The following is a 20,439-nucleotide window of genomic DNA, read 5'->3' as shown; positions in this document are numbered from 1 at the left end:
AAATATCGCTTGATGCGTTAGTTTGGACTCTAAACAAGTAGCAATGCAAAATGGTTCCAGCGGGCGATAACGAAAACATCGCGCCAACGCTTCTTGCAAACGCTTAGCCACAATTTCTGACACTGAACCTGAGCAGCACCTCGCTTCACGGAACAATACTTTGCCTTGTTCAGTTCAGCAAGGGTTTTCCTCCGTCTAACAGTGTGTTGTCTTGCAAAGCAAAAACAGTTACTCCGCTCTCGGCTTTCGAGTTGCGCGATGGTCGTATGGAGCTCATCTCGGATCATACGACAGTTGGCTTTAGTGTGAGCGATGACTGCCGGTTGAGTAACATTGTCCTCTTGCAACCTCTGGATCTCTATTGCTAGTCCACCTTCGCCCTGAAGTTGTACTGCTGTATCGTCAACCTCTTGCTGCAGATTGTCCGCTCTTTGACCCTCGGCACCACACTTCTTCCAGACGTCCTCGCAGGTGCTAAAGTTTTGACTCCTTGCATGCCAAATCGCAGCAGTTACTTTTCCAGGTCACCGATTTGTTGGCTGAGGTTCTTTTTGCGCTGTATCCATCGCAAAAGTTCCACCAGCACAACTTCGACTCTTCCGCTGGACAGCTCGAATGATATGCAAACGCTGTCGTACAAGTCGCCCTCAAGAACAGCCTCAGATGTCCATAACTGCAACGATCTATTACGTGAGCATTGTACTAGCATACTCATGAAAACCCTGGGCTTCAATAGCTCGCCGCTCGTCTGGATTTGACAGCTCGTAGACCCAATCAGTTAGCGAAGTAGATGGTTCCGATAAGACTGGAGATCGTGATTTGCTCCAAGACGCAGCCCCAAGGTAATTGCGGCAGTATTTTCCAGGACTTGATGACGCATTCAGCATTGCTCGTGATGCTGGCCTTGCCTCAAACAGATATCGGCAAGTTCGGCGAGCATCTATACTTGTCAGAGGACGTGGCACTGTATTCGGTGAAATATTCGGCGCCCCGATTTCTCCAGCCGTTGGCGACGCCGCTCGGGCATTCGACCCCCACGGATAATTACCTGCTTGACAGAAAACTCCAATATCATCAGAGTCGGCAATATCCTCTGCACTTGATGCCGTACTGGACAGGAGGCTCGATCGCCTTGTGAGATATAGGATGGTCGATTGCGACCTTATCTTCTCATGCTGGTGCCGTTTTCGATGAATATCCAAGTTGGAAGTGCGTCTTTGAGTAGAACGTGAACAGGCTGCAGTCAAACCAGCAGCAGTACGGGCGGTGATGAATGCAATATCGCTCAACGCTGATCGCTCCGAGCGATGGAGCTCTACTAGCTTTGCCATGTCAGAGTTTCTGTGGACCCAGCCCTCTTTCGCTTGGCAAAACGGGCACAAAGAGGTCTGCGAGAATGCTTGCCTGAGCGGCTCCCACGAAGAAGTTTTACCACAACATTCAGTGACCACCGGTTCTTGAAACAAGTCCTGTGAAAGCGGACAAGTCAGCACCTTTTCGCGCTCCATCATGTCGTGCCATCTCGTTTCTTGATGGGCACTGAGGGCTTCCCGTGCTTCCTCGAGCAGCTGGGTTTGATCTTGCCTCGCGACTTGTCCAGCATATGCATCCGTCTCGACGGATTGATCAGGCCCACTGCTAAAATCCAGCCGATCCACGTTGCCACCTCGTTCTTCTTGGTTATCCCAAGATCCGCACAAGTGCGGTATCATCTCGGCGAGGGTGATGGCCACATCTTCTTCTCGACTGGCCATACATGTACTCTGTACTGCCTGTGCCTTCTGGTTCTGCTTCCCCATCTCTTTTGGCGTATCGGGATCGTCACAGATCCGTTTACCATCGTCGAACCCATCGGGCTCCGTGTGCAGATGACGAAGCACCGACTCCGTCCACCTCCGCTCTGCTTCGTCAGCAGCCAGCTGCTCCAGTTTATCCGCGCGCGCTCTCTCCGCGTCGATCTTCTCGCTCAGCTGCCGCTGCAGCCGCCGGACGTCCTCGTCCTTGAGCCGGAGCGCGTTCTGCGCCTCTTGGATCTTGCGCTGGAGCTGCCGCCTCTTTCGCGCCGACTCGCGGTGCAGCGCGTCCAGCTGCTGCTCGAGGCGCTTATTCAGCCGGACGACGGCTTGGATCTGCTGGTCGAGCGTCTGGTTGCGCTGGCGCAGCAGGTCCACGAGTGCCAGTGAGGCCTCTTCCGCCATCTTGCGGAGCTCCCCAGTCCAGATATGGTGTTCTGTACACAAAAAAACGTCAAAAAGAAACCGTCCATTTCTAACCGTTAGAAATAACCATACCTATATACAGAAACATTTCTATTTCTAACTGAATTTGAACTTGGCGCCAAAACCAATTTGGCGCCGGATTTTTTTTTTTTGAATCGGTCTCAGTCGCAATTCCACCGCCGCACACGGAATATCCCACCAGGAGCTACGCAGCTACCGAATCCGATCGTACCATCCCCCTGGACTCTGCACGCGCGCCGTTCAACTTTTGCCGCCTCACACCATCCAGCCCAGTGATGGCGACGCAGGACATGATGAGCCCCTTGCGCCGCAGAGCGCAGGAGCTGCCGCCGCGCACACCTGGAGCCGTCCGTGTGGCGGGGGCCGCCAGCATCCAGCCGAGCCCCAACCGCACGGAGGCGGCGGCGGCCATGATGCACCTGCTCGCGGGCAGCACCAGCAGCGGCAACAGCGAGGAGCCCAAGACGTGCCCGGCCCTGAAGCCCGCCAAGGCCAAGCGGCGATACGTGCGCAAAGCCCCCAAGAAGGTCGGCACCTCGGCCAAGCGGCAGATCAAGACGGCGTGGATGGACTCGGACTCGGCGGCGGCAACGGGGAAGCCCCCGGCCAAGGCGGACGCCGAGACGCCGGAGGACGGCGACAAGGACGCCAAGAACGGCGACTGGCGCATGGACGGCGACGAGGTCCGGTTCTTCCCCTTCCGGGAGTACAACCGCAAGGACAAGTCGCTCGGCCTGCTGTGTGAGAAGTACGTGCAGGGATTTCGTGGATTAGAGAGGGGCAGGGCTGTTGACGGGTGCTGTGGTTGTTGCAAATAGTTTTCTGAAGCTGTACCGGGACGACAAGATTTCCGAGATCTGTCTGGACCGAGCAGCGACCGAGTTGGGCGTGGAGAGGAGGCGGATTTACGACATTGTCAACATCCTCGAGAGCATCCACCTCGTGAGCCGCAAGAGCAAGAACCTCTACAACTGGCACGGACTGGCCTCGCTCCCGACGTCGATCAGTGCCATGAAGGTAAGAGTGCAGATTGAGTTGGCGGGCTTGGTTGATTGGTGCTCACATGTTTGTCGTGATTTATGGCACGCAGCAACGCTATGCTGAAATGCACAAGTCTTCCGGTGGCTCTAAGAACGCAGAGTACCCTTCCATTAAAAGTAAGCTGAGCTCAAAAGTTGCTTTACTCCGGGTAATTAAACTAACTTACTACTTTTCTAGGTGATCGTCGGAGAGGGAAGTCGCTGTCGAAGCTGAGCCAAATGTTCGTCCAGCTCTTCCTCGGCAAGGTACGCCGTTGATTAACGACGACCTTCATGTACAACTCAGAGCTGATTTCATGTTGTGTTCACTTGGACAGGAGGATTGCATCATACCGCTGGACCAAGCTGCCAAACAGCTCATCCAGATGGAAGATAGCGAAAACGAAGAAGATCGTCTTCTGAAGAGTACGTTGTGCGAGTTGGTTGGTAGCATCGTAAACTATTTCTCACTACATCCGCTTGTCACTCCTGGATAATAGCCAAGATTCGCCGACTCTACGACGTTGCCAATGTCTTAGTGAGCGTGGGACTCATTGAGAAGTTACAACTCTCCAACTCCCGAAAGCCGGTCTTCCGATGGAAGACCCGCAACTCAACGTCGACCTCCACCACTTCTTCCAACGCTAGCAGCTCCATGATCCAGGAAGCTGAACGTGACAACAAGACAGATCAGCCAACTTCAGTCGGCCCGGTTCGAGTAAAGTCGGAAACGATGTCTCCTGATGCTGACATGGAGGATGCGGACGTCACACAATCTCCCCAGTCATGCGACAGCGACGCGTTTGATGACGGCAGTGACTCCCCGTCCGATGCAAGTAGTTGTGGCTCAAAGCGAAAGCAAAGTGATCAAGAAGGAAGCGACGTCAGCATGTCGGGTGAAGAATCTTCCACCAAGCGCAGCCGGCTTAGCGAGAGAAGATCGAAGCGCTCGCCTCGAGCAACGGAAGAAAAAAGTATGGGCCTTCTTCAAATGGACGCCAACAACGAGCCTATTCACCCGCAGACTATCCTCCTCGAGCAGCAAGAACAACTCAAGCTGTACATGCAGCAGTACATCCGCGAATACGTCAACTACTTGGCTGCGCATCAGCAACTCGCGGACGATGCCAAGACCACTCAAGGTTTAACTACCCCGTCCAAGCCCAATGGTTCAAGAGATACACATGGCACCCCAGTTAGCCTGCCGTCTTTGGCTGGAAGTATCCAAGATCTGTTGCTGTCAGAAAGCCCTCAATCCGTGGCTGACATCGTTGCGGCTCGAGTCCTGAGCAACCCACGCCCGCCTCTCGCAACGTCGCCAATTGCCGCCGAGCCAGAAGCAGAAGCAACCCCAAGGCCGTTGATTCTCTCTAAAAAGCACTTCAGCTCTGTCATCAAGACCCCGCCGCCGACAAAGACCAACACAGCAGGCGCGGCCTCCAAAGATGATGAAGAGCAGTACGACGCCCCGCGAAATCTCATCATGGCTCTGCAGCCCCGTTCACAGTCCTAGGAATATTTAATCGCTGCATGTAGCAGGCGAGATCACAAGGTGAACAAAACGCTGACAGTGACGAGCTGGTTTGTCTACAAACCTAGGACGAATCCCGCAGAGCTACGAGCTGCCACCTTTGCTGTATTGTGAAATGTATCTCAAGATCAATGTATGGATATCTCTACGAGCTCGGGCTCTTTGTATCGTGTGACGTCTGAATTGCGGTAGAGGCAGGAGCAGTCTCAAACCAATGTTGAGTCAAGTCCTCTCTTGGTCCTCCCAGTGCTGACTAATCACGGCTATGAAATTCACTATCCCTTCTGTTGCCACGCAGCCTCTGATGTCATTCCTCGAAGAACCATCGACCCGACACGACAGTCTGGAGATCATGAGGAAGCCCAGCCAACGGAATTCGACGCGAGACCGCGAGAAAGCGGAGCTGACAGCACTCCGCAGCCTAGTTGGCGAGTTAGAAACCCACTTGGCCACACTTTCTCGGGGCGAGAGATCGCTGTCCCGTCCTCAGCCCCAATTCCGCCAGGGTGGGAAATCCGCATGGCGATGTGTTGCTGAGCGCCAACTGCGTGCTAGACGAGCAGCAGAACAAACCAACCGCGCTCTTAATGACCGTGTTCAGAGCAATGCCGACTGGATCCAGCGTCTGTGGGAACTATTGCACGAAAAGCGGAAAGCTACCAAAACCTCCAGCTTCAAGAGGATGGCAGCGCTGCAGCGAAAAGCAGAAGACGATCTCGTGCTGGGTCGATTAAAGGAGCAAGTGGAGGCATCTGTGCTGCAATTACCGAAGATGTTCACAAAGCATGGCATCCGAGTTCTCGATGAGTCGCTGCAAGGAGTCGAACCAGAATTGGGGTCGGATCTGTGGATCCACAAACAAACCGGTGACCTGGAATCAGCGCTGGTGTGTGTACGGCGTGTGCCGTTCGATATGCACTCGACATCATGCGCTCTGTGGACTGCTCTCTCACGCCCGGAAGGAAGTTTTGCATCGGGTAATGGTACCGGAATGACCCCACATGATATCATACTGAAAGCTCGAGTAATCGAACGAACACCGAGCCTCTGCACGATGAAGGTGCAGGACAAACTGCTACTCAATAACGAGACTGCGGTAGTTGATTACCACGCTGTAGTCCATCGAAGCACGCTGGGAAAACCTTACAGCGCAATGGTATTTGTGTGGCAGTCACTCTTCATGCTGACGGATGGCAGCATCAAGCATGAGGACACGATGTGGGCCACGGTGCTTCGATCTCCGTCTGGAAGGATGGAATCGATTGTCGCGATCGTGAGTCAGTCGCAACTCGAGACCAAGACTGGATTCAATGGCGCAGTTGACCTGAAAACTTCAACAATGGCGTCAGCAGAAGAGTGTGTTGACAGCATCCTCTCTAGTGCTGAAGACATGCTGGTTAGCGAAAGCCTGAGCGGATCATCACACTCGAGTAGCAGCACTGATGAAATGCCTGGATCCATCAGTGTGTAAGTTTTCACGCTGTACCATGCAGCTTGCCGGTAGCAGAATGTACCTTGATGGCCTTAGAGCAGTGCATACGCAGAAAACTATCGTTCTGATAACTTTCTACTCGCTGATCTACGCAACCATCCTTACACGATGACCTTCGGGTCTTGCTTGACCGCTGCCAGTAGCTCCCGCACCGTGCGGAAGTGGACGTTCGGGAAGAACTCGGCACGGTCCCGCTTCACCTTCTCCCGATCCAGCTTGAGTGTCCCCAACGGCACATACAGCTTGAACTCAGCCACAATGGCGGCTTCGCTGAGGTCTCTCTTGGCGAAAACCTTCTGCCACTCATCGAGCGGCTCGAAAACAACCTCGAGCTCAGGGATACCTCCTTCGGTTTTCAGCATTTCCGCCAGCTGCAGCCACGTCGTCTGCTCGCCCTGGAGGAAGGTGTACGGGCGCCACTTGTTAGGGCTCTTCAGCATCGCCGCGACAGCCTTCGCAACATCACGGGCACTTGTCGTCTCGAAAACTTCGTTGCCGGTGCCCGGAATTGTCATTGTCTTCGTGTTCAGATCCAACGCGTAGAGCGGGCCGATGTCTGGGTGGTAGCGGTTGCCACTCGGGACGATGTAGTCCATGAGGAAGCCAATCGCGATGACAGTCCACTCGAGTTCGCTTTGTTCCTTGAGCGCCTTCTTCACGGGCAGGTTAAACTGGTATGCCGTGCCTGGTTCTTCGATGAACTCCTCCGTGTTGCCGCCGAACTCGGACGGGATGAAGCGCTTGCACTTGGGCGTCTGCTTGCACGCCTCGATCAACGCCAGGTGCGCTTCCGCGTACGCTGGGGACATGTCAGAGATCGTGCTGACAAGCGCATCGCAGTCGCTCAGTTGCTGTACGAGCTGCGGCACCGACGAGTAGTCGGTAATGCGCTGCTCCACGACGCCCTTCTTGCCGTCCAAGAAGTCCTTGTGCGAGCGGGTCAGAACGACGACTTCGTGTCCTGCAGTGGGCAGCTCATCGACGAAGTGCTTGGCAAATGATCCGGCTCCAGCGATGGCGACGCGCATGGTGGTTAGGCAGAGTGAAACTTGTAGTTGTTGGCTTGAGGGCGATGATTGAATAGTGAGAGAGCAACCATCCTTTGTTCGAGATGCAGAGCGAGCGGAATATCATGGTTAGTCGAGCGAGGTGCGGCTTGTTGGCGCGCTGACTAATCCCTAGGATCAGTCAGACAAGTCCACTTCAACTTCAGCACTGACTCATCATTTTTAGTGCGACTACAAGCTACTAGCTACTAGCTATTGCGCTACCTGCGGTCTTCTTCCTTGCTCTTGCTAAGACAAGTAGAGCTCTTCGTAAAATACAATGCTGTCCGAAGTGCGTGCTTGTCAAGATATCTATAACTTGGAATTCTCGTCGCTGCAGTGACTCCGCACAAACTCTCGCCAAACAGGACGTGTCTCCTGCACACTTCTCGAAAAGAAGTTGTCACTCGACCAACCTCAACTGGTATAATACTGTAAGACCGAGGTCCGAACATGTTGAAGCTGTTCAGAAACTGTACCGTTACCACCCTCACTAAGTGCGATGCTTACGCTCGGCATGCACGCCCGACTGTATTGCGAGCCTGCGCCAATATGCGCACGGAAGTGGACGCGTCGGCTGCGCGTATCAAGAAGAAGAAGCGCTCGTCGGAGCACTCGAAGCGCCACGACAGGCCCGCGGAGGACGGAGGAGGAGAATGGAAGCAGTTCACGTCGCCCGACGGCCACCCGTACTACTACAACGCCGTGACCAAGGAGAGCAGATGGGAGCTGCCCAAGGAGGAGGAGGAGCCGCCCCCCGCCCGCTCCAAGCACCGCCGTCCCAAAGGGAGCAGCAAGCAGGTCGTTCTGGAGCAAGAGGCGCCTCTGAGTGAAGCCGCTGACGAGCCCCAGCCCAAGAAGGAGAAGAAGAAGCGGCCCGAGAGTCGCCGCAGCGCTGCGGAGGAGCCCGTCCCAGTCCGCAAGTCCAAGAACGCCATGTTCCAGAAGCTGCAGGCCTCGCTGGAGGGCAGACTCAATCCCCCCGTGATGGGGAGACCTCCACCGATGTTGAACATCCGGCGGGAGGGGGAGGTGGAGCATGCAGGAGGTGCTGCAGCACAGGAAGAGGAGCAGTACGAGGCCGAGACGGCGGGCATGAGTGCGGCCGAGCGGCTCCGCTTTCTGAGGAAGAAGCGGCAGGAGAATATGATGGCGAAGAGGGAGAGTATCACTGGCGACGACTTCATGGCGGAGGTGGCCAACAATATGAAGAAGAAGGGGGCCACGCTCAAGTCTAAGGAGAAAGAGAGGGACGGCGGTGATAAAGCGATGACTTGGAAGGAGCAGGAACAGGCGGAGGAGGAACGCAAACGGCAGCAGATGCAGGCGGAGATGGAGGCGAAGGAGCAGGAGGTGGCGAGGAAAGAACGCGAAGAACAGGCTGCGAGAGAGCGAGAACAGCGGCGCGAGCAGGAGCGCGCTGAGCAAATTGCACTTGAAGAACGAAGGGAGCAAGAACGGAGGCAGCGACAGGAAGAGGAGCGAATTGAGAAGGAGGAGAAGAAGAAAAAGAAGGAGCAGAAGAAACAGAAAAATGTTGTCGATCTGGAGGAACGCGACTCTGAACATGACACTCTCGCTGGTAGCGAACAGGATCCTACCGCTCAAGATACCCGGGCAACTACTGATAATGTTAGCACTGGAGGCCGAGACGAGGAAGTTTCGGATGCATCATCACCGGAACGCGTGGGGCATAGGAAGCGCAGTAAAAGTCGGGGAAGCAAGCATGGAAGCTCGACTCGTTCATTGAAGTTCGAAAACACGAAGGAAGCGGTGAGTACCAAAGATGATCATTCCCCGGCAGAAGATGGACATGGTACACTATCCAATGTAGCTCCAGATACTTTGCACGAGGAAAAGCTGCGGGCGCGCGAAGAGCGAAGGGCCCGGAAATTGAAGGAAAAGGAATTGGCTGGATCGAAACTGACCGAGCCCGCGACATCGGAATCGCTACGACGTAAATCGGTATCTAGTGCTGGTGATCTAACAGAGGACTCTAGCACCCGCACAAGCAGCAGCGCTGAAGCCGAAGAGGAAGCCAGGGCAATCGAGAAGCAATTGAGGCGCGAAAGGAGGCGAGTCGCCAAGTTGGAAGCGGCATTAGCTGCCCAAAGCTTGGGCGGTGATCCGAACAATGTGCAGCATGAACAATCTCAAGGCGGACAGTATCCTACAAGCAGCAACGGGTCGGCTCCGGGGTCAGCTCAGACGGGAGGCTATCCTATGGGTGGCCCGCCATTGAGCGGAGGGATGTATGCACCTTATCCTTACATGATGATGCCGCCCCCGCCGCCACCACCACCAACGCCGTACGGATATTACTACCCGTACATGCAGCCTCCCCCCATGATGCCCACTCCGATGTATTCCCCTGGCGTGGCAGGTGTGCCCCCGGTGTACCAGTTAATGCCCCAGACACCACCACCTTCGTCAGACGGTATGGCAACTCCATCTGCAATGGTACCGTATAGCGCGGAATCGTCACTGGAGAGCGCATACGGCATGCCTTTTGGATCCATGTATGGACAGCAGTCTGCTCCAGAGCTGAGCAGGTGCGATTGTTGTCACGGTATCGGCGTCGGACTGGTAGAAAAGAACGGAGTCTGCGCTCATTGCAATCGCCTTCGCCTAGCTTTCATTGTGGATTCTGCGCAAATGCGTCAGCGGTGCTCCGTTTGTGGTGGATGGGGTTTCCAGTTGCTTCAAGCGAATGGTATGTGCGAGCATTGCAGTCGGCAAACTTCCCAGAAGTCAGCGGAAAAGGTCATCGCCGAAGCTCGGCGCCGCGGCAGTGTTGCCACTCCTCTTGCCGCTCGTGCACCCCAGCGACGCGGGAACCTGCCCAAGAACGATGCTTTAGATGATGTTGACTGGGACAAATCGTCGTCAGATGAATCCGACTGGGATGATTAAAGACTACATGTAACATTCAAAGAATAGTTCGCTCGGGACTCAAGAACCAGTTAATCAATCAATCATATCCGTGGTATCCCGAGGGGTCGATATTTTCCGTGCGTGGAGTGGAAGTACAAGAAAGTCAAAGAGCGAAACTAAACTATTTCGAGATGAACTCCGCTGTGATGTGAGAACATCGCATTGCCGATTGTGATCAAAGGGACGAAGTCTGGAAGAAATCTCCATGCACGTGAACAGGAACACTACCCATAGTTGTGCTCGCTTGCGTGGTAGAGTTTCAACATAACATGTCTTAGCGTGATCCTACCACCCGAAACTTTTCGCAGCTAAGTTACGACGGGGCCTATCAATTCTCGCGTACTCCCTACTCCAACGTGAAGACGGACACGACCAACGAGACCATTATGGCCGTGATCGACATGCAGAACATGTCGTCTGGCGCGAACACGTCGAAACGGACTACGATGCTGGACCCTACAGATATTGCAGTTACGACCGTCGCGATTAACGCAGCGGCCATTCTGCTCGGCGCTCAAGAGGCAGCGGTACAGCAGGATGCACCACCGCGGACATTTCGGGGCGGCTACAACTTCATCTTCTACGTCGTGATCGAGGCCATGATGCTCATGTGTCTCATCTACGACATCGTTCCTCCGCATTGCTCCGAACGTATTCCTCCATCGTTCGCTCCTATCTGCCATGGTTGCAATCAGCTACGATCAACATGGAAGCAGACTTGACTGGACCTCGACAAACCCTTGCATTTCACTGTGAGTGATCGACACCGCTCAACACCTCCCATTGCTTTCGGTGGCCATACTACCTCGCGGAGGCGCACCGATAAAGCAGTTGCTGGTATAGTCCACATCCATCCATCCATCGAAGGCGTGCAACTCCATCCATCGCCACACCGCCACACCGATCGACAAGCAGCAGGCAACCACTGGTTGAGGCTTGCATTGGCTTCGCAGCAGCAGCTCCACCCGATGGTCCTCGCCTCGGAGTCTCGAACGCTCGCGCAGTGACTCGGCCACGTACGTTCGAGAACACCTGCAACCGTTCCACCCCCTGCCACGTACCCAAGCATCGGTACAGTGTACCATCCCCGGCTTTGTCATGAAACTTCCATCGATCTCGCGGAGGGGCGACGTGCACAGTTTGTACATGCTCCCACCTCAAGTCAGGAGGGGAGACCCGGCCGCCTCGTCGAAGATTCTAGATTGCGACGGGCCAGGGGCGAAAGAACCCAAAACAAGAAAAGATCGCACTTAGTTTGGGCGCCGCGCGTTGTTTGGCTGGCTGCAACCCCCTTCCCCGACCAAGGTGCAAGTCGAGTCCGCGGCCTCATTCTTCCATCTTCCCTGTCGGAATCACTCCAAGCCCAAGACACAAGAGACCATGAGCGCTCCGGAAGCCGAAACGTTCGCCTTCTCGGCCGACATCAACCAGCTGCTGAGCCTGATCATCAACACGTTCTACTCGAACAAGGACATCTTCCTGCGCGAGCTCATCTCGAACGCTTCGGATGCCCTGGACAAGATCCGCTACTCGTCGCTGACCGACGCCAGCGTGCTGGACACGGACAAGAACCTCGAGATCAAGGTGATCCCGGACAAGGCCAACGGCACGCTGACCATCCAGGACTCGGGCATCGGCATGACCAAGGCCGACCTCATCAACAACCTGGGCACGATCGCCAAGTCGGGCACCAAGGCCTTCATGGAGGCCCTGGCCGCCGGCGCCGACATCAGCATGATCGGCCAGTTCGGCGTGGGCTTCTACTCGGCCTACCTGGTGGCCGACAAGGTCGTGGTGCACTCGAAGCACAACGACGACGAGCAGTACGTGTGGGAGTCCGCCGCCGGCGGCTCGTTCACGGTCACGCCCGACACGTCGGAGCCCATCCTGCGCGGCACGCGCATCGTGCTGAAGCTCAAGGAGGACATGCTCGAGTACCTCGAGGAGCGCAAGCTGAAAGACCTGGTGAAGAAGCACTCGGAGTTCATCGGCTTCCCCATCAAGCTCTACGTGGAGAAGACGGAGGAGAAGGAGGTGACTGACGACGAGGAGGAGGAGGACGAGAAGGAGGGCGAGGACGACAAGCCCAAGGTCGAGGAGGTCGACGAGGAGGAGGGCGAGAAGAAGAAGAAGACGAAGAAGATCAAGGAGGTGACCCACGACTGGGACCACCTCAACTCGCAGAAGCCCATCTGGATGCGCAAGCCCGAGGACGTGACCCACGAGGAGTACGCCTCGTTCTACAAGTCGCTGACCAACGACTGGGAGGAGCACGCCGCCGTCAAGCACTTCTCGGTGGAGGGCCAGCTGGAGTTCAAGGCCTGCCTGTTCACCCCCAAGCGCGCCCCGTTCGACATGTTCGAGGGCGGCGCCAAGAAGAAACTGAACAACATCAAGCTGTACGTGCGTCGCGTGTTCATCATGGACAACTGCGAGGAGCTCATGCCCGAGTACCTCTCGTTCGTCAAGGGTGTTGTCGACTCGGAGGACCTGCCGCTGAACATCTCGCGTGAGACCCTGCAGCAGAACAAGATCCTGCGTGTGATCAAGAAGAACCTGGTCAAGAAGTGCCTGGAGATGTTCGCCGAGCTGGCTGAGGACAACGAGAAGTACAACAAGTTCTACGAGGCCTTCAGCAAGAACCTGAAGCTGGGCATCCACGAGGACTCGACCAACCGCACCAAGATCGCCAAGCTGCTGCGTTACCACTCGACCAAGTCTGGCGAGGAGATGACGTCGCTGGACGACTACATCTCGCGCATGCCCGAGAACCAGCCCGGCATCTACTACGTGACGGGCGAGAGCAAGAAGGCCGTCGAGAACTCGCCGTTCATTGAGAAGCTCAAGAAGAAGGGCTACGAGGTGATGTTCATGGTTGAGGCCATCGACGAGTACGCCGTGCAGCAGCTCAAGGAGTACGAGGGCAAGAAGCTCATCTGCGCCACCAAGGAGGGCCTCAAGATGGAGGAGACTGAGGACGAGAAGAAGTCGTTCGAGGAGGCCAAGGCCGCCACGGAGGGCCTGTGCAAGCTCATGAAGGAGGTCCTTGACGACAAGGTCGAGAAGGTGGAGATCTCGAACCGTATCGTCGAGTCCCCGTGCGTGCTCGTGACGGGCGAGTACGGCTGGTCGGCCAACATGGAGCGTATCATGAAGGCGCAGGCTCTGCGTGACAGCAGCACCTCGGCCTACATGACGTCCAAGAAGACCATGGAGATCAACCCCCTGCACCCGATCATCAAGTCGCTGCGCGAGAAGGCTGAGGCCGACAAGAGCGACAAGACGGTCAAGGACCTGATCTGGCTGCTGTACGACACGTCGCTGCTGACCTCGGGCTTCAGCCTGGACGAGCCCACGACGTTCGCCAACCGCATCCACCGCCTCATCAAGCTTGGCCTGAGCATTGACGACGACGATGACGCCGCCGACGAGACCATGGAGGACCTGCCCCCGCTTGAGGGCGAGGACGAGGAGGAGAGCACGATGGAGGAGGTGGACTAAGCGCCTTTTGCGCTGTAGTCGTTGCCGGGATCTCTAGTGCAGACTGAACGCCTCGGAGAACGGTGCCAGTTGTCCGACCTAGTGGCGCGCTGCAGCTCGCGAGTCCTGTCGACTTTCGCTGGTTAGCTCTTGCATTTTTTGGTGGTGAGGTTTAGTTAGATCTTCGTAGTCGAAGGTTACATATATTTACGATTCGCCTACCCAACTTTTTTCTCAAGTCTTCATTGTGGTTCATTGTCTGTGGTGATTGTCCAAACTGTGGCGTGCGTTCACTTGGACTTTGAAGTGGTCAATGGTAGTGGCGATCAACTACTGTTGCTATCGGATGCTCAGTGTGTACAAACTCACAGACGGCGAAGATCGAGATCGACTCACGTAGGCGAGCTGTCTACACACATTGCATTGTGAGCTTCTCGCATTGCCTGACGATCGCAACTTGCATGTCGAAGTTGCCACCGAAGCCATCGAAAAGTGTACCCTAGGGTTACGACGTTGCATAACCTACGAATTGGACTTCAGTGCATAGACGAGCCTACCATACCCAAACTAAAGATTGCCCAATTTGAAGATAAAATTTGAAAGCTATGTACTTTTGGTTGCAATCGCTACCGACTTGAGTACTTGTGCATGTAGCGCATCGCGCAACAAATGCGGCGACGGAGGCTGCTAACCCGAACGAAGAAAAATATGTCTTATTGCAAGTTGTGGTGAAGGAGTGACTTGTGGCGATTATTCATCACTGATGAATGAGTATATCACGCTTCTTATGATTGCAGTCAACTATAGGAAGCGGTGGTGCGAGCTCTTGCTTTCACCCGAAAAAGCAATCAACACTGCTAGATAGATTCGCACACGGTACATCTGCGAATCAAATGCTAAAATAATGCATGCACTTTAGAGTAGGTGCCTATACTAAAATCTGTGCAAATTTCATGGACGAGGTCATCTGCTCGACGAATAAACACTATACAGGGCACATGAATGGGCGAGCTATTGCAAGGAATCATTTTTCAATGAGGACTACGGCAAGTTTGCAGTAAATATCACACCGTAGGGCATGGAATTCTCAGCACCGTAACGTGCGCAAGAATACTATCTCAAGCGAGGTGCAGTCGCCATTGTATCGTAAGTTTCAATTGGCAGGCCCAAGACAAAAAACGCGAGCCTTTCCAAAGCATCGTTTCAAAAGAGCAACATCTCATGCCAACCTGTAGGCAACAAGGTAGCCATCTGCGTGTTTCTCGCCCATCCCATCTCAGGACGGCTCTCCTCCAGTCGATTTTGGGCCACCTGATCTGACCCCACCGAGAAAAACCTCGCCTGATAAAAAACCTCGTTTGGTAACCCATCTGTCTTCTTGGCGGTACCGTGTACCACCCGACAGATGGCTACAGATGGCTACCCTCCATCCAAACGGAGCCCTTGCGTCGTCAATCAGACACAAAGCAGCCGAGTCCCCGCTAGGTATCGAGCTCTCTCTCTCTCTCGCCAGCAACCATGGACGTGGCCGCCCTGCACAACATCCTGCTGCACACGTTCAGCAACGACGACGCGGCGCGCAAGGCCGCGGAGGACGCCGTGGCCGGCCTGCACACCGTGCCCGGCTCGGTGCAGCTGCTCATCCAGATCACGGTCGAGGCCAGCGTGACGCGCGAGATCCGCCAGGCCGCCGCCGTGTCGCTCAAGAACCTGGTGCAGAAGTACTGGGAGGGCGCCGACGGGCCCGAGGGCCAGTGGGTGCAGGTCATCAGCCCCGCCGACAAGGTGCTGGGCCGCCAGAACGGCCTGGAGGCGCTGCTCGTGTCGCAGGACTCGAGCATCCGCTCGCTGCTGGCCGAGACCGTGGCCTACATCGCGCGCTTCGACTTCCCCGAGTCCTGGCCCACGCTCATCGACGAGATCTGCAAGAACGTGCAGAGCGGCGATGCCAACCGCATCATCAACGCGCTGCTGGCGCTGCGCCGCGTGGTCAAGAACTTCGAGTACCGCGCCGAGGACCGCCTGGCCCCGCTCTACAAGCTCGTGGAGGTGGTCTTCCCCATGCTGCAGAACATGATGGTGCAGATGCAGACCAACAACTCGATCGAGGCCGCGCACATGATGCACCTCATCCTCAAGACGTACTGGTCGTGCGTCAAGACCAACCTGCCGCCGCACATCGCGCAGACCGAGCAGGTCGTGGCCTGGATGAACATCTTCCGCATGGTCATCGCCAAGCCGCTGCCCGAGGCCAGCGAGGGCGGCGAGCCCGCCGGACAGCCCACGGACGAGGAGGAGCGCGGCAACTGGCCCTGGTGGAAGCTCAAAAAGTGGGCGCTGCAGATCCTCTGCCGATTCTACACGCGCTACGGCAACCCCAAGAAGGCCGAGGAGGAGTACCTGCAGATGAGCACGGTGTTCCGCAACCAGATCGCCCCGGAACTGCTGCCCTGCGTGATGGAGACGCTGGCGCTGCGTAAGAACGGCCGTTTCTGCACGGACCGCGTCGTGCAGCTCGCGCTCGTGTTCCTGCAGGAGGCCGTGGACTCGGCTGTTACGTACAAGCTGATCAAGCCGCACCTTGGCTTCTTGCTGTTCGAGGTCATCCACCCCGTACTGTGCCTGACCCCCAAAGACCTGCAGCTGTGGGCCGAGGACCCGCACGAGTTCGTGCGCAAGACCAACGACGTGTTCGAGGACTTCCTGGACCCCGTGTACGCTGCCTCGAACCTGCTGGCTGACCTGTGCACGAAGCGCGGCAAGGACTGCCTGCCGAACGTGCTGTCGTTCTACAACAACATCCTGAACACGTACCTCGCCACCCCGGACGACAAGAAGGATTACATCCAGAAGGACGCTGCGCTGCACGCTCTGTTCTCGCTGGACGGTGTGCTGACCAAGTCGAAGGCGCACAAGGACCAGGTGGAGTCCATGATTGTTACGCACATTCTGCCCGAGTTCAAGAACCCGCACGGCTTCCTCCGCCTGCGCGCTTGCAAGATCTTCTCGCGCAAGTACATCGAGGGAATCAGGTTCCAGGACGAGCAGACCCTTGTGAACATTGTCAACGGTATGCTTGACGCCATGTTCGACCCGGAGCTGCCTGTGCGCATTGAGGCCGCCAAGACTATCCGTTTCGTGGTCATGTACCCGCACTCGGACACCGTGGTGGAGGTGCTGCGCCCGCGTCTCCCGCAGATCCTGGAGCAGTTCTTCAGCCTCATGGACGAGATTGGCAACGACGAGGTTGTTGTTGCTCTCGAGCACATTATTGATCGTTTCTCCTCGGAAATCGGACCGTTCTCGCTGCAGCTGGTGTCCAAGTTCGTTGAGTTCTTCGGCCAGTTCACGGCTGTCGCTGAGGAGGACGAGGATGCCTCGCTCGCTGCTGTGTCGTGCCTTGACGCCATTAACACGATTCTCATGAGCATCCACAACCACCCGGAGCTGTACGCTTTGCTGGTGCCTACGCTTGCGCCGGTCATCCACAAGATTCTCACGGACTTCGACTACGTCGAGTACATGGAGAGCGGCATTGACATCCTCGGCTCGCTGGCGTTCTACAGCCACAAGATTGCCCCGGAGCTGTGGTCTCTGTTCCCGCTTATCTTCGCGAGCTTCAACGACTGGGCCTCGGACTACCTGACCAACTTTGTCCCGGTGATTGACAACTTCGTCGGTCGCGACATTGAGGGTTTCCTCACTGGTTCGGCTACGGACCCGGCCACGGGTGCCAACGTGCGCTACCTGGAGCTTGTGTTTAACATGGCTAAGACGGTTTTCGAGAGCAAGAACGTGCAGGAGATCGACCTCTGTGCTGCTTGCCGCCTGCTGTACTCGCTGCTGCACAACCTGTTCGGCAAGGTGGACGAGACCATTCCTCCTATTACTTTGATGGTGTGCACCAAGCTTTCGGAGCCGCTTGTGGACTCCACGGCCCGCAACCTGCTTGGCGTGTTTGCCAGTCTGCTGCACTACAACCCGGCCCTGACGCTGGATGCCCTCAACTCGCTGGGCGCTGCTGACGGTGTGCTCAAGATCTGGCTGAGCGACCTGTCCCGGTACGACAACTACCTGGACCGCAAGCTGTTCGTGCTCGGCGCTATGTCGATCCTGCGCGCGCCTGCTGACAAGATCCCGGTTGCCCTTCAGCCTCACATCAAGCAGCTGATTCAGGCTGCCATGAAGGTGCTTGCCGAGTCGATTCAGAACCCGGCTCCGGGCATCCTGGAGGGCGGCGAGGAAGCCGAGGGTGACGACGACGAGGGCGAGCACCTCGAGGAGCTGCTCGAGCAGGGCGGTTACGCCTCGAACGAGGACGCTGAGGACGTGGTGGACGACCAGTACTACGCTATCCTGCGTCAGCTGCGTGAGGAGGCTGAGGGTCAGTTCGGCTACGACGACGAGGGCGACGAGGACTACATCAGCCTGCTGGACGAGGTCGACGAAGTGGAATTCTTCCTGAACTCGCTGCAGGGCTTCGCGCAGGCACATGCTCCTCAGTACCAGGCTCTGGGACTTGAGGCGGACGCTACGACGCAGCAGGCCCTAGTGCTCTTCCAGGCCGAGAACGCGAAGAGGAAGGAGGCTCAGGCCCAGAAGACCCAGTAAGGGAGCATCTAGATGATAGTTTCCTGCCAAGCTGTGACTACTGCTGAACTGGAGGAAGACAGAGAGGAGAGGGAAGGGAGTGATATGGTTTTTAAGACATACATTTTTTGTTCAAATGCTTGGAACTTCTACGCGTCTGGGCGCTCTACGCCTCCGCAGCAGGCTCTGTGACGTCCTTGAGCAGCGAGCGGTAGGCCTCGAAGTCGAACTGGTCGGGCTTGTTGTTGAACTTGTCCACGTGCTCGTAGAGCTTGTCGTCCTGGTAGCTGGCTAGCAGTTGCTGCAGCAGAAGCTGCGACTCCTTCTTGTCCAGCATGTTGATCACGTCGGCGCGCACGAGCGTGAGCTCCTTCTTGTCCAGCAGGTCGTCGTACAGCGAGATGGCCACGCAGGGCGGCGCCGCGCTCGGGTTCTCCTTGAACGCCTCGAGGTACGTGACCAGGAAGCACGACTGCTGGAATTGGCACAGCATGTTGAAGAAGCCCTCCTGGCGGTAGACCGGGAAGATGAAGAAGGGCGCGGCCTCGGCGCGCTTCACGAGCGCCTGGAACTCATCGGCGCCCAGCGTCGTGGCCACCGCGTCGTCCTTGTCGGCGTGGAACTCCTCCCAGATGCTGCGGATCTGTGGCGCCTGCTCGCTCTCCAACAGCTCCAGCTTCACGATCTGCTCCAGCGAGCGCGCGCCAGGGTACGAGAAGCCGGCGGCGGCCTTGGTGCTCGCGAACGCGCGGGGCTTCAGCGCGTGGCGGCTCGAGAGCAGCGCGCGACGGCCGAGGCGCAGCGCAACGGGCGACATGGTGGTCAATGACGTACGTGTGGACGGGAATCAGCAGGTGTGGTCCACACGGGGCACGGCCCCATCCAATCAAAGCTCGGATCACCAGGCACTTCAACTTGCGGTGTGGACACTCACGCACGCTTGCTTGACTCCCTACCAACAATTGACGTGCAAGGCGATTTACCGCCAGCAAGTGTCGGAGGCTATAAAGCGTAGCTTGGATTACGAACCATCATCGCCGATCCGAAGTCCAACTACAGTAAGCTTAGCTCCACCGTTGACTGACGAACCGCTCTAAGATATTCTAGAGTCTGAAAGCTGTGCTTTCGTTACGCTTCGAATGCACCTCGCAACCCAATTAATTACCTGATGATTCGTCTCACGATACGGAAGGATCCGATTTTATTCTGGTCTAGGTGAGTTGAAAACGGGGTCGAGTTGATGCCGTCTACTTCGGATACCTCGTCGACCTTGTCACCAACTGCTGCCATGAAGACCAGGCTGGTCACCAGCGGGCAGCCTTCGATTGTGATCGCCCTCACAACTTCGACCAACGGCTGAGAGGATCGGAAGCTTGCAAGTTGCTGCCTGCGCGCACGAGCTTGGCACCACATCATGTTGCAAAAAGGGGCGGACGACAAGCATTCCCGATTAATTTCTTCTGGAATGGTGGCGTGCAGCGTCACTGCAACCGCGGCGCATTGTCGACACCAAAAAGCTGAGGCTACGCGTGGGAGCACTGCTCGACGAGCAGCGCTCCCCATCTTTGGTTGTTGGTGACGCAGATCAGCGTACATGTACAGTGGAAACGTTCCAGTATCCTTCGGTGGTACGTGGCTTACACGTAGAGTAAATTAGACCAGTGCTTCACGGATACCGCTCGGTTGCACTCGCACGCACGCTACTGTAATTCGATAATTGCGGTACACTACCTGTAGCCTACAGGTAATGCACCCCAAATATCCCCCTCGTCATCCACTGGATGACAAGTTGAAGCACTTGCAATACTTTCGCACGTGTAGGCCAGCCTAGGCCAGCAGAAAGCCTCGACTTCTGCATGCCTTCTGGCCCCCGCTCTGCATTGCAGCACCCCGTAGCACCGATCGTTTCAGCCGAGCCGCGGCCACAAGTTTTTGCCGGCGTTGACTGCTCATGAGCAGCACCACGTTCTCCAGCGAGCCCCATGTGACAGGTCCGCATCCTGGGCGAGTGCGGGCCACCGGAGCCACGCGCCTTCAAATCACCGCGATAGTCCGACGACGAGCTCAGATTCGCCGCCGAGATCCTGCGCTCGCATTGAAATCTGCG

General features: G+C 56.3%; 7 protein-coding genes across 7 annotated transcripts; 4 read left to right on the top strand and 3 right to left on the bottom strand.

Moving 5' to 3' along the window:
• Nucleotides 1-1,332: 1,332 nt before the first annotated feature.
• Nucleotides 1,333-2,198, bottom strand: IUM83_11012 (uncharacterized protein; the record flags this gene model as incomplete). The annotated part of the gene is made up of 2 exons (XM_067935545.1): nt 1,333-1,404; nt 1,494-2,198. The coding sequence occupies 2 exons, from the start codon at nt 2,196-2,198 to the stop codon at nt 1,333-1,335; spliced, it is 777 nt and encodes a 258-aa protein (XP_067798825.1).
• Nucleotides 2,199-2,515: 317 nt separating this feature from the next.
• On the top strand, nt 2,516-4,772 carry IUM83_11011 (Transcription factor; the record flags this gene model as incomplete). Its single annotated transcript, XM_067935544.1, has 6 exons — nt 2,516-2,988; nt 3,059-3,257; nt 3,331-3,397; nt 3,459-3,526; nt 3,598-3,685; nt 3,760-4,772. The coding sequence occupies 6 exons, from the start codon at nt 2,516-2,518 to the stop codon at nt 4,770-4,772; spliced, it is 1,908 nt and encodes a 635-aa protein (XP_067798826.1).
• Nucleotides 4,773-6,383: 1,611 nt separating this feature from the next.
• Nucleotides 6,384-7,310, bottom strand: IUM83_11010 (Isoflavone reductase; the record flags this gene model as incomplete). The annotated part of the gene is made up of 1 exon (XM_067935543.1): nt 6,384-7,310. One exon carries the CDS (start codon nt 7,308-7,310, stop codon nt 6,384-6,386), a length of 927 nt encoding a protein of 308 aa, XP_067798770.1.
• Nucleotides 7,311-7,880: 570 nt separating this feature from the next.
• On the top strand, nt 7,881-10,984 carry IUM83_11009 (WW domain; the record flags this gene model as incomplete). The annotated part of the gene is made up of 2 exons (XM_067935542.1): nt 7,881-8,960; nt 10,571-10,984. The coding sequence occupies 2 exons, from the start codon at nt 7,881-7,883 to the stop codon at nt 10,982-10,984; spliced, it is 1,494 nt and encodes a 497-aa protein (XP_067798721.1).
• Nucleotides 10,985-11,642: 658 nt separating this feature from the next.
• Nucleotides 11,643-13,763, top strand: IUM83_11008 (Heat shock protein 90-2; the record flags this gene model as incomplete). The annotated part of the gene is made up of 1 exon (XM_067935541.1): nt 11,643-13,763. One exon carries the CDS (start codon nt 11,643-11,645, stop codon nt 13,761-13,763), a length of 2,121 nt encoding a protein of 706 aa, XP_067798720.1.
• Nucleotides 13,764-15,260: 1,497 nt separating this feature from the next.
• Nucleotides 15,261-18,353, top strand: IUM83_11007 (ran binding protein 7; the record flags this gene model as incomplete). Its single annotated transcript, XM_067935540.1, has 1 exon — nt 15,261-18,353. The coding sequence occupies one exon, from the start codon at nt 15,261-15,263 to the stop codon at nt 18,351-18,353; it is 3,093 nt and encodes a 1,030-aa protein (XP_067798713.1).
• Nucleotides 18,354-18,498: 145 nt separating this feature from the next.
• On the bottom strand, nt 18,499-19,149 carry IUM83_11006 (protein mitochondrial precursor; the record flags this gene model as incomplete). The annotated part of the gene is made up of 1 exon (XM_067935539.1): nt 18,499-19,149. One exon carries the CDS (start codon nt 19,147-19,149, stop codon nt 18,499-18,501), a length of 651 nt encoding a protein of 216 aa, XP_067798882.1.
• Between the last annotated feature and the right edge of the window lie 1,290 nt (nt 19,150-20,439).

Source organism: Phytophthora cinnamomi, assembly GCF_018691715.1.
Source record: "Phytophthora cinnamomi strain GKB4 chromosome Unknown Contig7, whole genome shotgun sequence".
In the NCBI taxonomy this organism is placed as follows: Eukaryota; Oomycota; class Peronosporomycetes; order Peronosporales; family Peronosporaceae; genus Phytophthora; species Phytophthora cinnamomi.
The sequence above is the reverse complement of the archived record's forward strand: the minus strand, read 5'-3'. Positions and strand labels throughout refer to the sequence as shown.